Source organism: Hypanus sabinus, chromosome 23 (assembly GCF_030144855.1).
Source record: "Hypanus sabinus isolate sHypSab1 chromosome 23, sHypSab1.hap1, whole genome shotgun sequence".
Classification (NCBI taxonomy): domain Eukaryota; kingdom Metazoa; phylum Chordata; class Chondrichthyes; order Myliobatiformes; family Dasyatidae; genus Hypanus; species Hypanus sabinus.
The window spans coordinates 15,198,936-15,213,075 of record NC_082728.1 but is presented as its reverse complement, the minus strand read 5'-3'; the positions used below and the strand labels follow the sequence as shown (position 1 = coordinate 15,213,075).

The window sequence follows — 14,140 nt, the reverse complement described above, 5'->3', positions numbered from 1 at the left end:
AGACCCCAAAACAACAGCAACAAGACCAGAAGAAACTATCAAATATTGACAAAAAGAAGTACATGCTGAAGTATTCAAGAACTTTAAGACTATTGTTCTTCTCAAGCAATACTCCATGGACAACAGGAACCACAATATGTCTGTGGTGCCTGGACTGCCTTAATGTCCAGCATATCACATCTGTGGAGAGACTCTGGCATCTCCGTCAAACTGCAGAGGCCTGAGAGCTAAATGCAAAAGCAATGTGTTCCTAGACTGGAGACCCTCAATGTATCAAGGGGGAGGAAGAAACAGCTCTATAGACACCTAATGGCAGTAGTGCAATAGAAAATTGAAATTGGAAATGGTGATGAATCTGTGGAATTCATTGCCCAAGGTGACTGTGGAGGCCAAGTCATTGAATATATTTAAAGCACAGGTTGATGGGTTCTTGATTAGTAAAGGTTATGGAGAGAAGGGAGGAGAATGGGGTTGAGAGTGATAATAAATCAGCCATGATGGAATGGTGGAGCAGACATGGGCCGATTGGCCTAAGTTTACTACTTTGTCTTATGGTTTAAAACTCATGATCCAGAGATAGGTGGTGAGTATAAAGAGAGCAAAATGTCTGCCAAGTCATTGACTGCCTCAACCTGAGTGGATTCTTTAGCACTCCCAAGACCAAGCACTCCATTAAGAGCCAACAATTGAGGTGAGATCACCAAGGACAGGCAGATGATCAACACCAGCCAGAAGGAGCATTATGAAAAACTCCAGAACTGTAACTCTGTCTTGGTGCTAGTGGCCTTGATCACATCCCATGGCATATTACTCTGTCCAGCCTTGGTCCTGCCCCAAGCAGCAGAATGTTGAAAATAAATATCAAATGAGGAATGATGAGGTCTCAAGAAGATAATATCCCTGATGTTCTAAAACATGGTGGGGAAGAACTTCAGATACAAATCCACAACCTTTCCTCCCGTGTCTGGGAAGAGGATGACATGCCAAGGAACCACAGAGATGTCATATTCATGACCAGCTTCATGAAAAAAAGCTAAACGTGATATTGGTAATCCCAGAGTGGTCTACTTGTTTTACTGCCCATCCACATGAAGGTCCATTTGGAGAATAATGGATATTATCTTCAATATGCAGAAACACTAGATAAATGCAGGGAATAGCTTACACGATGGATGCCAGGATGCATCACTATATATGTCCTCAATCTACTTCCTTCAGTGACCAAGAGCTGTTGCCTGAGTTGCATCTTAAAGAAAAATGGATATGATCTTCGATATGCAGAAACACCAGATAAATGCAGGAATTAGCATTAACCACCATACATGACTTCACAGAAGCCATGGGTGCTGTACAGATTCGAGGGGTATCCTTCTCATAGCTCACTGATGTCACAGATTCATCTCCTTACTACATCTACAACATTCTGGACTGTGTGCTGGTGGTGAATGGAGTGGACCTTGACATTGATGGACAGTTGAGCAAGGAAACCCATTGTCCAAGGTGGCATTTAGCTTTGTAAATTGCAACAGCACTCACCCATGCAAGTGTTGGAAAATATTTTGAAATGGTTAGAATGGCTTGATGAACTGGATGGTGAGACAATCATCATAGGGTACCCAACCTCTGAATCTCTCTGGAGGTCCACTATTCTTTGATCGATTAAGCTTTTTTTCAAAGGTGGCTTGACCCAGAATGTTAATGGTGAGGTGCTCAGTTATTGTCACAGCCTTAAATGGTAGAAGACTTGGTTGTGCACCAGTTGGAAGTTAGCTCAAGTATAACCTTGAATACATCAGCCCAGGCTTCTTTGGAGATGGAAAGATGGTAAGACTTACCACTGAACACTTCTCAGCTTATGGTGTCAAGGAGGTCACAGAAGTAGTTAAACCTAGTTGGATGTGGCTCCAGGAAGTTCCTCCAGCATTGTCTGGAACTGTAAAGGCAGATCTGCATCAATCATCTTCATTTGTATCATGTAAAGCAAAAGCCAATGGAGAGAATTATCCCCAGCTTTATGGATGGATTTACTTGGGTTGTTCTGTCAAATATTGCCAACACCCATAAGTCCCATTTTGATTTTGGATCTCAGTCCCAGTACTAACGTTTCCATTTTGGCTGTGAGGTGCTGATCTGTCAAAGGACTTTTTTCCTTTCCAGTTAATGCTTGTGTAGGGCCCTTATATGGAAACTCAGTAAAATGAGCTGCAGCTGGAAAGGGCACAAATCGAAGAATTTTGGTCAGAAGAATTATTGACCATCTCACAGAACTGAACAACACACTGCAGTTCCCTGAAGGACACTGAAGGATGTTCTGAGTTTCAGCGGGTGACCATTGTCACATCTCACGGGAAAAAGGCAGCTCACTGCCGATACTTGACAAACTCTGTAGAGCTTAAAAGTTGTGTAATCCTGAACAATCTTCACTCATTTGGCAATGCCATTATTGATCGCCAAAGGAGTGAAGATTGTTCAGGATTACACAACTTTTAAGCTATACAGGATTTGTAGAGCTAATTTGTTTTGAACTGAAAACTGCGGCCTCCATTTTTCATTCTATCAATTAACATTTGGAGACAATAGGAGATTAAAACTGAATCTGTTGTTTCAAGATTCTGACTGTTAGTTTTTAAACTAGAGGTTTTTTTTAAACATTAAAATATTTGATATATTACGTGATTTATTTTTTTATTTTCAAAACTCTTCTGCGCATGTGTGACTGATTCCTTCACCACTCCCAGATTGTTGAAATGAAAGTTCTCCTTTTGTGCAGCTGGAAAGACTGAAGTAAAATGATTAGATTATTCCCAGCTCTGTTGAGTTGAGTGCAAGTCAGTAAATTAACGTCCATACTTGCACACTTGGAAAGTTTGTGAATGAATAACAAATAACTGCAGAGTTTGGGTTTGAGGTATCTAGTATAAAACTGGAATTAATCAACAGGGAGCCTGATGTAGATGATGGGTATAGGAATGTGTCATCCACAGCACCAGGACATTGAACAGGTTTTGTAGCCTGGGGAAAAGTACACACTCAGGACAACAAGTACTTATTTGGGTTTCAATTCCTTTATTTGTTTTAAATGTTTTAATGCCGGAAGAGGGTCTTAAAACAAAACAAACAAATTTACAACCAGTTCCTGCTGTTACAATCTCAGTTTAACCTTCGATCCACACCCTTGTGTATCGACAAATTGCGTATGCAGTATAAAAATGTATAAAGGAAACCGCACACAACTACAGTAATACAAAGCTAATACAGTAGTGGCAATTCTGAAGGAACACAATACAAACATTAGAATCGCCCCAACCCTGTACCTTATACACAGCAGCGACAATGTAAGCAAATACACCTTATGTAAGACATCTACTCCTACACATGCTTAACTTCCAAACAGAGACTAAACATTCACATTACACTGTTAGATTCACAATCAGTCATGATATAACAAAGTTAGACAAAAGGTACACTTTGGCACAACTTTTACATGATATTGCCTGGTAGTTAAGTTACAGGAAGGTTGACCTGCTTGGCCGGTGAGGATCTTTGCAAGCCACACTATCCAGCGCTGATGCCTTCACTCGCGAAAATCTAAAGCATCCACATGTAAAACATGTCAAATTACCGATATTCTCGATTCGCCAGCAAGCATAAACAAATTCACATGGATATCATCAATTAATACTCGCCTTTCCTCAGCATGCCCGGTATCTCTGGGAGGAACTTAATCCCAAAGCCCCACCAGCTTCTTTTGCAGAAAATAAAGTGGTCTCCCCACTATCCCACACGTGCATCATAGCATCACCATCTCCACTTAAAGGCACAGACAACTATTCTAGGATTACCCAGATGGATGCCTAATACACTTTTAATGATAATGAATGAGATTGGACGGTCACCCGGTTACACAGGAATGAAAGCCACTCTGTGTGAGCCCTTTCACCAGAAGGGGGATCACCTTCACCTTTTCTGAGGCCAGCTTGGGAAAGGAAATGCTGGAGGAACTCAGCAGGTCATGCAGTATCTATGGAGGGGTAAACTGTCGATGTTTTGGGCCGAGACTCATCATCAGATCTCAGACGGAAGCTTTTATTGTTTAGTTCTCTCCATAGATGCTGCCTGACCTGCTGAGTTCCTCCAGCATTTTGTGAGCGCTGTTCAAGATTTCCACCATCTGCAGAATCTCTTGTATCTATGACTTGACCAAATCCCACAAAAAATTAGTAAATTCAGGATAAAGGAAATGGTAAATTGGACCACGCCCTTCATTATTTACAGTCTACTACTTGTCAAGGACTTGCAAGTGTATATAAAAGATATGTTTGTTGTATGGCAGTTTGACACAACAACCTCAAGTTCACTTTGATTTAGGCATTGTAGTCAGTGTGCAAAACTTCATTCAGTAATTGTCAATAAAAATAACCTGGGTTCATTTTAATATACCCACAGGCAAGCTGGACAAGGATGGAAAGATGCTAATCACGCTCTGTGATTTTATTTCTCAATGGGAAGCGCTAACTGCTACACAGAAGAAGAGCTTGAACCAGAAATACCAATCAGAGTGTGATTGTAAGGTAAGGAGCAAGTGGCATGGAATTAAAAAATACTATGTAGATGACAATGAAATTGTAATGCACATGCTTGGTCAATTGGTGCTTCCTTAGTCAGACTGGTTCCTGCTTCCCCTCTCGTCTCCAATTGCCATTGAATGCATCGACACTCAGTGGCCAGTAATAAAGTGGTCTCTGAGTGTATGCCCGTGGTCTTCTGCTGCTGCAGTCCATCCACTTCAAGATTCAACAGGTTGTTCTTTCAGAGATGCTCTACACCACATCACTGTTCTAACCCGTGGCTATTTAAGTTACTGTCACCTTCCTGTCAGCTTGAAGCAAACATGCCATTCCCCTCTATCCTCTCTCGTTACAAAGGCATTTCCACCCACTTTATAAACTCTAGGGACTGACGTGCATGAAAATTCCAGGGGATCAGCAGCGTCTGAGATACTCTCACCACCTTGCCTGGCTCCAACAATTATTTCATGGTCAAAATTATTAGATCACATTTCTTCCCTATTCTGTTGCTTTGGTCTGAATAACTGAACTTCTTGACCATGTCAGCATGCTTTTATGCAGCGGTTTTTGTCACATGATTGGCTGATTAGGTACTTGCATTAATGAGCAGGTGTACCTAATAAAGTGGCCACTAAATGGAAGGCAATTAATTGGTAATATTCATGTCTGGTCAGTTTCTTTGTTAAACTAGTTCCTGCTTCCCTTTTTATCTCCAAAATCCATTCATGTGAATATATCTATTTTCAAGTAGCCCCATTCAGTGGACATTCAGTTACCCAGAATTCTTCACTTGACTGTAGAAAGAATTATATAAAGATTTAACTTGGAGGTCAATGTTCAGATAAGGAACAAACTGTACATAAACACCATAATGTATTTACAATGTAAACAGCATTTTAAAACGTGATTCAGTGATGGGGGTAAGAGATAGAGGGGGGTGGGGTGGTGACCTAGAATGGTTGATCAGATTAACTGCCTGTGGGAAGACATTTTTATATGGTGTAAAGTTTTTGCTTTAATAGCCCTATAGCACTTTTCAGAAGGGAGCTTTAGGAAAAAGGTAGTTTGCTTGGTGGGAAGTGCCGAACTCGTGTCAAATATAGAGGCCTGATACAGAAATAACAGAAAATGCGGAAAATACTCAACAAGTCGGGCAGCGCCAGTGGAAAGGGAGACACACGAGAGACTGGAATGGAACAACAAACAATCAGCTGGAGGAGTTCAGTATCGTCTGTGGGGAGGGGAAAATGCTTAACCTGGAACATTCTCACTTCCTTATTCCCCCACGGATGCTGCTTGACTCGCTAATTTCCTCTGACAGATTGTTTGTTTCTCTGGTGAAAAAATTAAACCGTTCTGGTCAATAAATGTTATGCCAGTTCTTGCATTTTCAGAACTTTGTACTGAAACCTAGCTGGTTATTGAGTGCAGTAAAAAACAATGGAACGTTTGTGGATGTTTGAGTATACTTGTACAAAAAGCACAAACCTTGTATGTGGGTCTTGCAACCATTTAGTAAAAGGCCTGGACAGAGTGGACTTGGAGAGGATGTTTCTAATAGTGGGGGATTCTAGGATCAGATGGCACAGCGTCAGAATAGAGGAATGGTCATTTAGAACAGAGATGAGAAGAAATTTCTTTCGCCAGAGGGTAGTGAATGTGAAATTCATTGCCACAGATAGGCCAAGTCATTGGGTATATTTAAAGCGGAGGTTGATTAGTAAGGGTGTCCAAGTTAACAGGGAGAAGGTAGCAGAATAGGGTTGGCAGGGATAATAAATCAGCCATGATAGAATGGTAGAGCAGACACAGTAGGCCAAATGGCCAAATTCTGCTCGTATGTCTTATGGTCTTATAGATCTTATCTTGAGATTTAGGACAACTAGTGGTTTAAGAAGAGAGAAGAAGAAATGGTATAAATGGAGAGCTTTTTGTGAGGCCATGCCTGATATCGATAATACTGTTCTAGTCTCTATATTGATAGTGGCTTATTGCCACATGTAACAAAATATAGTGAAAAGCTTGTTTTGCATATTGTTCATACAGATCAAATCATTGCACTATGCATCAAGCTAGAATAAGATAAACAATAACAATGCAGAATTATTGTTTGGATGTTTTGCTTTGAGGAGATTAAGGTTCCACTAATACTGGAGTTGGGGGGGGGGGGGCTACTTCCTTTCAAACACTATTCTGAGGGGATGTGGGATATACTTGTAACAACGCATAAGGAACCTCTGAAGTCCATGTCAGCTCCTAGTAAAATCATCCCTTTCCATTCTCCCTTAGTTGCTCACCCTGTGATTTACTCCCTCTCAAAGATGCCCACCAGCTTCCTTGATTGTTTTTTTTTTGCCATTAGTTTAGCCGACCATCTTTGGGATGTCAGAAGAAACTCACATGATCAGAGAGAATGTGCAAAGACAAATCGAACATCCAGCACAAACACTCGAAGGCAGGATCTAACCCAGGTCCTTCAGTCTACTGTGTCAATGTATTGTGGCAAGGCTCCCTTTCACTCCAAAACTCAAGGAACAGTAATAGGGGAAAGGTTGGACAGGCTGGGACCTCTTTTCCTTGGAGCATAGGAAACTGCAAGGTGATCTTGTAGAGGAGTATAAAATCATTAAGGGTGTAGACAGGTGAATTCACTCAGTATTCCCACAGGGGGAAATCAAGAATTTTGCGCCGTAGGTTTAAGATGAGAGGGGATAGATTGAGGGCAGTTTTTTTGTACCTCAAGGGTAGTATGTGGACTGGGGTACCAGGGGAAGTGTTTGAGGCAGGCAGAATAATGATTTTGAAAGATGGATGGACAAGAAAAGTTCACAAGTTTATGGGCTAACTGCACCAGCTTGGATGGAAACCGTGGTTGGTGTGGACCAGTTGGGCCAAAGGATCTCTTTCCACACTGTGTAATTTTACCTAATGATCAGGTGCTGGGATGTGAAGGAGACCTGGACTTCATAGAGTTGTACTTCTGTGCCACAGAGGTTTGGAGATGACTCATCACTAGAGATGCTCAAGGCTAAGATGAATAGATCTTCTGGAAAGATCTATAGACACAAAGGGATTTGGGTGTTGTAAGGCTCATGCAGAAGGTGCAGTTAAGGTCAGGATAAGTGATCTATTTGAGTGATAGGGAAATCCCAATAAGCCATACACTCTAATCCTGTCCTTTGCTCCAAGAACTCAAGAATATAAAACAATGTTATTCTGTGTAAATGCTCTGAAAGGCTGAATTGAGTATTTTAAGTACTACGAGGAAACCAGTAGAGGGTCACACAGACCATCAACACCAAATCTTCTCAATTTCTCTTTCCTACGTCCACTGATTCTCTTAATTCTGGGGGCGTCTTGACAGGTTAGATGTGAAGGTTCGTGTTTTAAGGAAGAGGCTAGAATTGGGGTTCATTATTTAGAGCTAAAGAGTTGCCATTTTAAAACTAAGATAAGATGAAAACTATTTACTGCGAGTTGTGAGGCTTTGAAACTCTTCTTCAAAGGGTAGTGGAAATGGGGGAAAAAGCAGAGTTCGATAGATTCTTGACAAGCACGAATGCAAAAAAGGGAGTAGTAGGTGATCTCTGGACTTTTCCAGCCTGTTCCACGATTGAATATGATCATGGCTGACCTACACTCAGTGACCACTTTATTAGGTACAGGAGTGGAACCCAGCATGGTCTTCTGCTGCTGTAGCCCAACCACTTCAAGGTTTGACATGTTGTGTATTCAGTGATGTTCTTCTGCACACCACTGTTCTAACGCATGGTTATTTAAGTTACTGTTGCCTTCCTGTCAACTTGATCCAGTCTGGCCATTCTCCTCTGACCTCTATCATTAACAGTGCATTTTCACCCACAGAACTGCAGCTCTCTGGATGTTTTTTTGTTTTGTTTCTCACACCATTCTCTGTAAACTCTATAGACTGTTGTGCATGAAAATCCCAGGATACTGGCAATTTCTGATGTACTCAAACCACCCTGTCTGGCACCAACAACCATTCCACAGTCAAAGTTACTTGGATCACATTTCTTCCCCATTCTGATGCTTGATCTGAACAACGTCTGAACTTCTTAACAATGCATGCTTTAATGCACTGGGTAGCTGCCACAGGATTGGCTGATTAGATATTTCCATTACTGGACAAGTGTACCTAATAAAGTGGCCACTGAGTGTATAGTCAACTCCTCTTCTGCAGCAGTTCCTCAAACTCAGTTCTTCATCACAAGCTCTGTTGCTGATTTCTTCACATCAGTTTGTATCAATGTGCAACAAAATGAAATGGGTAAATGGGGCAATAGTTTGCAGACCGCTCGTCACTTAATAAACTGTTCATCCTTCTCTCCGACCCTCCATTAGATTGTCAGGTGTCCGTCTGCCCCCTGCTACATCACCTCTCGAAGCGAGTGCCTGTGGACAGACTGGGTGACTGAGAAAAGAATTCAAGGACGTCAGGCCCAGCACTACGCTTGCATTAAGAGGAGAGACGATTCCTGTGCATGGTACCGTGGTGTGACGCAACCCAAGAAAGAGTTTCTGGATGCAGAAGATCCGTAACTTTATTTCATCCAACTCTCCTTTCATTGGAAAGTAAACACGAGAAAAAGTGTTGTCTATAATCTGAAAAAAAATGTAACCCAAATTTCTCTGTCCAGTATAGCAGATCTGTTTGCTTACTGTTTGGTGATACCTGTACGTAATAATGGCATATACTTATATTTCACATTTGGCATCAACTGTGCAGTGACTGCATTTCTCTGGCTAAAAATAGAAATGCACTTTTGTTTGTTACAGAAAGCTGCAGCATTGAAAATATTTGGTACAAGTCTGAGTGTGTTTTTAAAAGTGAGGATTGACTCCTCAGTTTTGTAAGTATTTTTACCCCTTTGAAGACGTAGAATAAAGCATTTGCATTCATGTCCAAAAATGATACTTTCCCCTCATTTCATTTTAGGAAATGCTGTTTTTCTTTTCAGATTCTGGACCATTCTCGAACAAATTTAATAATCTTGTCACAGTAACTTAACAATACTGCAGTTTTAGACTTTGCATGATGGAAATGTGTTGCAAGCTGAAAATAATAATAATCTACGCTGAGAGTCTTAATATTTATTCCTTTTGCAATGTAATAACTTTCATACTTCAATTATAGTTGTCACAATATCTTCTGATTTTAAAGTTAACCCAATATGAGCCATGATATTGATTATCATTTAGGCCATAATTATGTTTTGATTTATGATAATCTTTAAGTTTTTAAGTGCTTTTGTTCATCAAGTTTTTTGTTTTGGGCATGTAACTGCTACCCCTTTTACATCTGGTAATGTTTCACAGCCAGATGCAGAGTAACATTTGCAGAATTATCCCTTGGCTTTCTTAACATAGATATCCTGAGGTGCTTTCACATTATGATTCAAAATTTGACCAAATAAGGAGATAGTAGGAGAAGTGAACTAAAGCTTGCTTTAAGGAGTGACTTCCAAGAGGGAGATAAATTTAGCAAGTGAATACCAAAGCTTAGGACCTCAGAAGAACAATTCTCAAGTCAAAGTAAAATCACAGTGAACCAACGAAACATTTTTGCTTCCATTCCTCTCTAATTAGTGTTTATTAGGACAGTTATGATCTGGAACTGCAATACAATTAAACAACCTACAATGTTTGCAGTCCGAGTGAAAAGAATTTTATCCGTCTGAGACTTAACCTTGTGTATAAATCCACTATTTAACAAGTGACTTCACCCAATTGTCTGCTGATATGCTATTTTCATCTCTAGATTTTTGAATAATATCTAGCTGATTAAAATAAAATCTGCAGTTGGAAAGGTATTCATATTCTTTGGCTTTCTGATTGGGTTCTCGCAGCCATTTTGTACCTTGACTCTTCAGTGCCCCATGTAGGGGGAGTCACTAGCAATCTAAATTTCTTCACATCCTCGCTGAGGAATATTCTCCACCTTCCACCTCTGGAGAATACGGTCGCATGAGGGACCATTTCCTCTGTTGTGAGAATCCAAAACAACAGGGAGTAATCCTGAATCTGAAATCTGGTCCTTCAAGAGAGAACTTTGGAAGCATTCCATCACAGCCAGTGATAAACGCTTGGAACTCCTTCTCCAAAAAGCTGTGGATGTTAGATCAGTGAAGAGTTTATTTTTTATGTTGAGCTGTTGTTCCAAGTACTTTTATCTCCTCCACCCCATTACCAAATGATTCATAATATTTCAGTGAATCACATGGCATAATAGGCTAATTTTTGAATGACTTACTTAAACCCACCCCTACTGGGACATAGGACACTGATAGCAGCTCGCCAGTGTCATCAGCCCTTGGCCAGTCCCTCAGGTTGTCCCCAGGTGTAGCCTTCTCTCTCCCAGGAATGAGGTGTAGGAAGGTTCTGCTTGCATTTCTGTAGCTCTAGGTTTTTAACGGGATGGGTTTGCTAGCCCCATGCCCAACCACGCTTTGTGAACCAGCAACTATTTTATACACTGTGCAGTGTGCCACAAGTTAGTGCAGTGTTAATGGCATTACAGCCAAAGTTAATTGTTGGAATTGTCAAGACTCTCTGGCAGGGGTTCCCAACCTAGGGTGCGTGGACTCCTTGGATAATGGTAAGGCTTCGTGGCTTAAAAAAGGTTGGGAGCTCCTGTTAAGGTAAATAGGATTTTTTTTTAACGTGACCATCATAAGAAAAAGAGCAGTATTTCCGTATCAGACTGTCTGTTTTTAAGCTATCAGAAGCAAAGTGGTATTTAAGGCAATGGCAAGTGTTAGGTGTTTGCTGTATGAATAAGTTCAAAGGTAGAGTGCAAAAGTTAGAGATCTGAAATAAAAGTAAATAATTCTGGAAAGACATGGAAGACTAGAGAACAGCTCCTGTGCAGAAAGGGCCAAAGGGTTCACAGTTCTGTTCCATCACACTCCCTTGAATAAAAGTCCAACCTTTTCACAGACATTTACTGATCTGATGGGAGCCCCCATCATTCCTGCCTTTATAGTCGTGCAGTAGCATTATTTTCAGAAAAGCTAGAAATTTTTAGAGAACTAGTGTTCTGTCGCAAATTAAGTATTGCCTCTTGAACTGCAGTATTTAATCAGTTCTCAGTATTCTGCGTATGTCACCAGTTGGAGGGAGACATTTTGACATGATGTTGGATGCCACTGGGGAGAAATTCCAGTCAGGTCAGGAAGCCAGCCTCCAGGGTTGACCGAGTTATGACAGGAACAGGCATTCTCTGCGTTCCCAAGAAGCAGGTTGGCATTTCAAGTTGGTTAGTAAATCTGCGACCACTTTATTTAACCCACATTACGGACTTTATTATGTGAGGCAGATTTTCCTAGGGCACGTAAGTGGATCACAATGGTATTTCCTTTGTTCAGGAGAGGAAACATCAAGTTTTCCTGGAAAAATCCTCTTACTTTCCAAACAGGCCCAGGAATGAGACAATATTCCTGCACACCCAGAGCTTGTGACTGGAGCTACTGTTTCTTCAATCTGCTCCAAATTATTTTCCATTCTGTCATTAATATCTACATAGTGAGCTTGTCATTGGCTAAAAGACTCACACAACTTCAACAATATGCGAGAAAATACCGAGTTACATATTTCCTTCCCAAAATTTCACTTCCCACCACCAACCCCATCCATCTCGCAAGTAATGCACACCAGTACGTGCCCTACTGTGTTGGAAGTGAGACGATAAAAATTCAGTTTAGAGGAATATAAATATAGCTGACCACCATCATATTTTTCAATGCCAATTATATTATTTAGAGGCAGACAAATCAAAGCTTTATATATATTTAAAAACAAACTGATCTGAAACATTGAAATATTCCCAATGCACCACTAATACAGCTGCCTTGTAAATACCTCGTAAATATTTCTTTCATAATTAACAAATTCTTTAAGTATTACCAATAATAAAGATGAGCTTTATTAACACCGTGGGTAGAATGTCACATACCAAAAGTTATTTTTCTACATTCTTGAAGTATCTTTGTACTTAATGCCCAAGCACTAAGATTTGATCTATTTCTTCTGTAATTCTTCAAAGTTTTATTAATAGAGTGTTTAACTTATAATTCTTTTAAAGCTAAGCCTTTTAAGTAATGTGTTCAGAAATTGCTGCCATAATTTAAGGCTTTGATATTTTGCGATGATTGTTAGAAGTTTAAAAAAGTCAGAGACTTGCAATTTGATCTGTGAGCATATAAGAGGATGATGAGAAACATTTGGCGCATGTGTTACTCTGTATAATTCATGTAGCAGATTCCATGTGGACTGAATTCATGGAATAAAAACTGTATTATCAAATAAAGATTTATTACTATATGTTATTGTAAAGTTTCTGTGTTAAGTAGATAGGGCTTTGAAATTTTGGAAAATGGTGTAAAACAAATTTTATCAAATCCTCAGGACTTCACATGCAACACCAATATTCAGTCTCATTGCATACAGTGGAAGTGTATATTGTTCTCAGCTGCTTTCCCACAAAAACTGCTTGCTTTGCTTGCAGGGTTAGTTTTTAACCCTTGAATTCTTCTGTTAGATCTTGGAGAATCTGAGTTCAGAAATTATGATTTCAAAGTTTCAAGTTTCCAAGTGCATTTATTATCAGTGAGTGTATAAATTATACAATCTTGAGGTTTGTTTGCTTAACAGGCAGCCACAAATCAAGGAACCCATGCCCACGGAGAAAGATTTAACAAAACACAAATCACATAAACAAAAAAAGCGAGCAACAACAACAGTATTCCAAACCAAATTGAGTACTTAGATACAAATCCATGGAGTAGGCCCAAAGCCTCTGTATTCAGTTCATTAGAGTAGCGGGGCAATTGCTGCAAAGTTCACAGACACTAAGCACAGCAGCCTTAGCATTGCGGAGAGAGAAGACCCAGACTATCTGGGCTGGCGTTTAATTAATACTGTAGATAAAAATTGATTACAATTCTTTGTAAAATCCATCATGAGGGGACACCCCCCCCCCCCCCGCCACACCGTCACTGAGACTGTGCTTTTATACTACTACCATCAGAGAGGACGTGCGGGAGCCTGAAGACACATATTCAACATTTTAGGAACAGCAGCTTCTCTGCCGTCAGTATTCCCAACACCTACGATCGCTACCTCACTTTGTGCTCTCTTTTTGCACTACTTATTTATTTTTTTAAATATACTTTTAAATACTGTTGCCACAAAACAACAAGTTTCACAACACGTTGGAGATATTAAACCCGGTTCTGATCATTTCCAGCACAATCAGTTGAAAAACATGTTGAACAGAACATTTTCTCTTGGTAATTAAGAATTCTGAGGTAAACTTTGATGCATACGTTATGAGTGATGCTGGCTGTGGTGTTTAAGACAAAGAAGTTTCCTTGTTGTGCTTTAACTTGAAGAAATACGGTAGTCTGAACTTTTTAAGATCTCCCCGGGTTTAACAAAATTGCTTTGAAGGACAGGCAGTCTTCCTGCAAAGTTATCCATCTTTCACATTAGAAACCAAATGCAGAATGTATTCTACCTATGTTTTATCAACTTGTAATATACTAGTTATAAGT

General features: G+C 40.1%; 1 protein-coding gene across 1 annotated transcript in view; it reads left to right on the top strand.

Moving 5' to 3' along the window:
• The window catches only part of timp2a (TIMP metallopeptidase inhibitor 2a), an 83,990-nt gene extending 71,082 nt beyond the window's left edge, over window positions 1–12,908 (top strand). The window contains exons 4-5 of the mRNA XM_059948435.1: window positions 4,447–4,571; window positions 8,931–12,908. Coding sequence (XP_059804418.1) covers window positions 4,447–4,571; window positions 8,931–9,128 — 323 coding nt within the window. The 3' untranslated portion in view covers window positions 9,129–12,908. The remainder of the gene's footprint in view (window positions 1–4,446; window positions 4,572–8,930) is intronic.
• The last annotated feature ends 1,232 nt before the right edge of the window (window positions 12,909–14,140 follow it).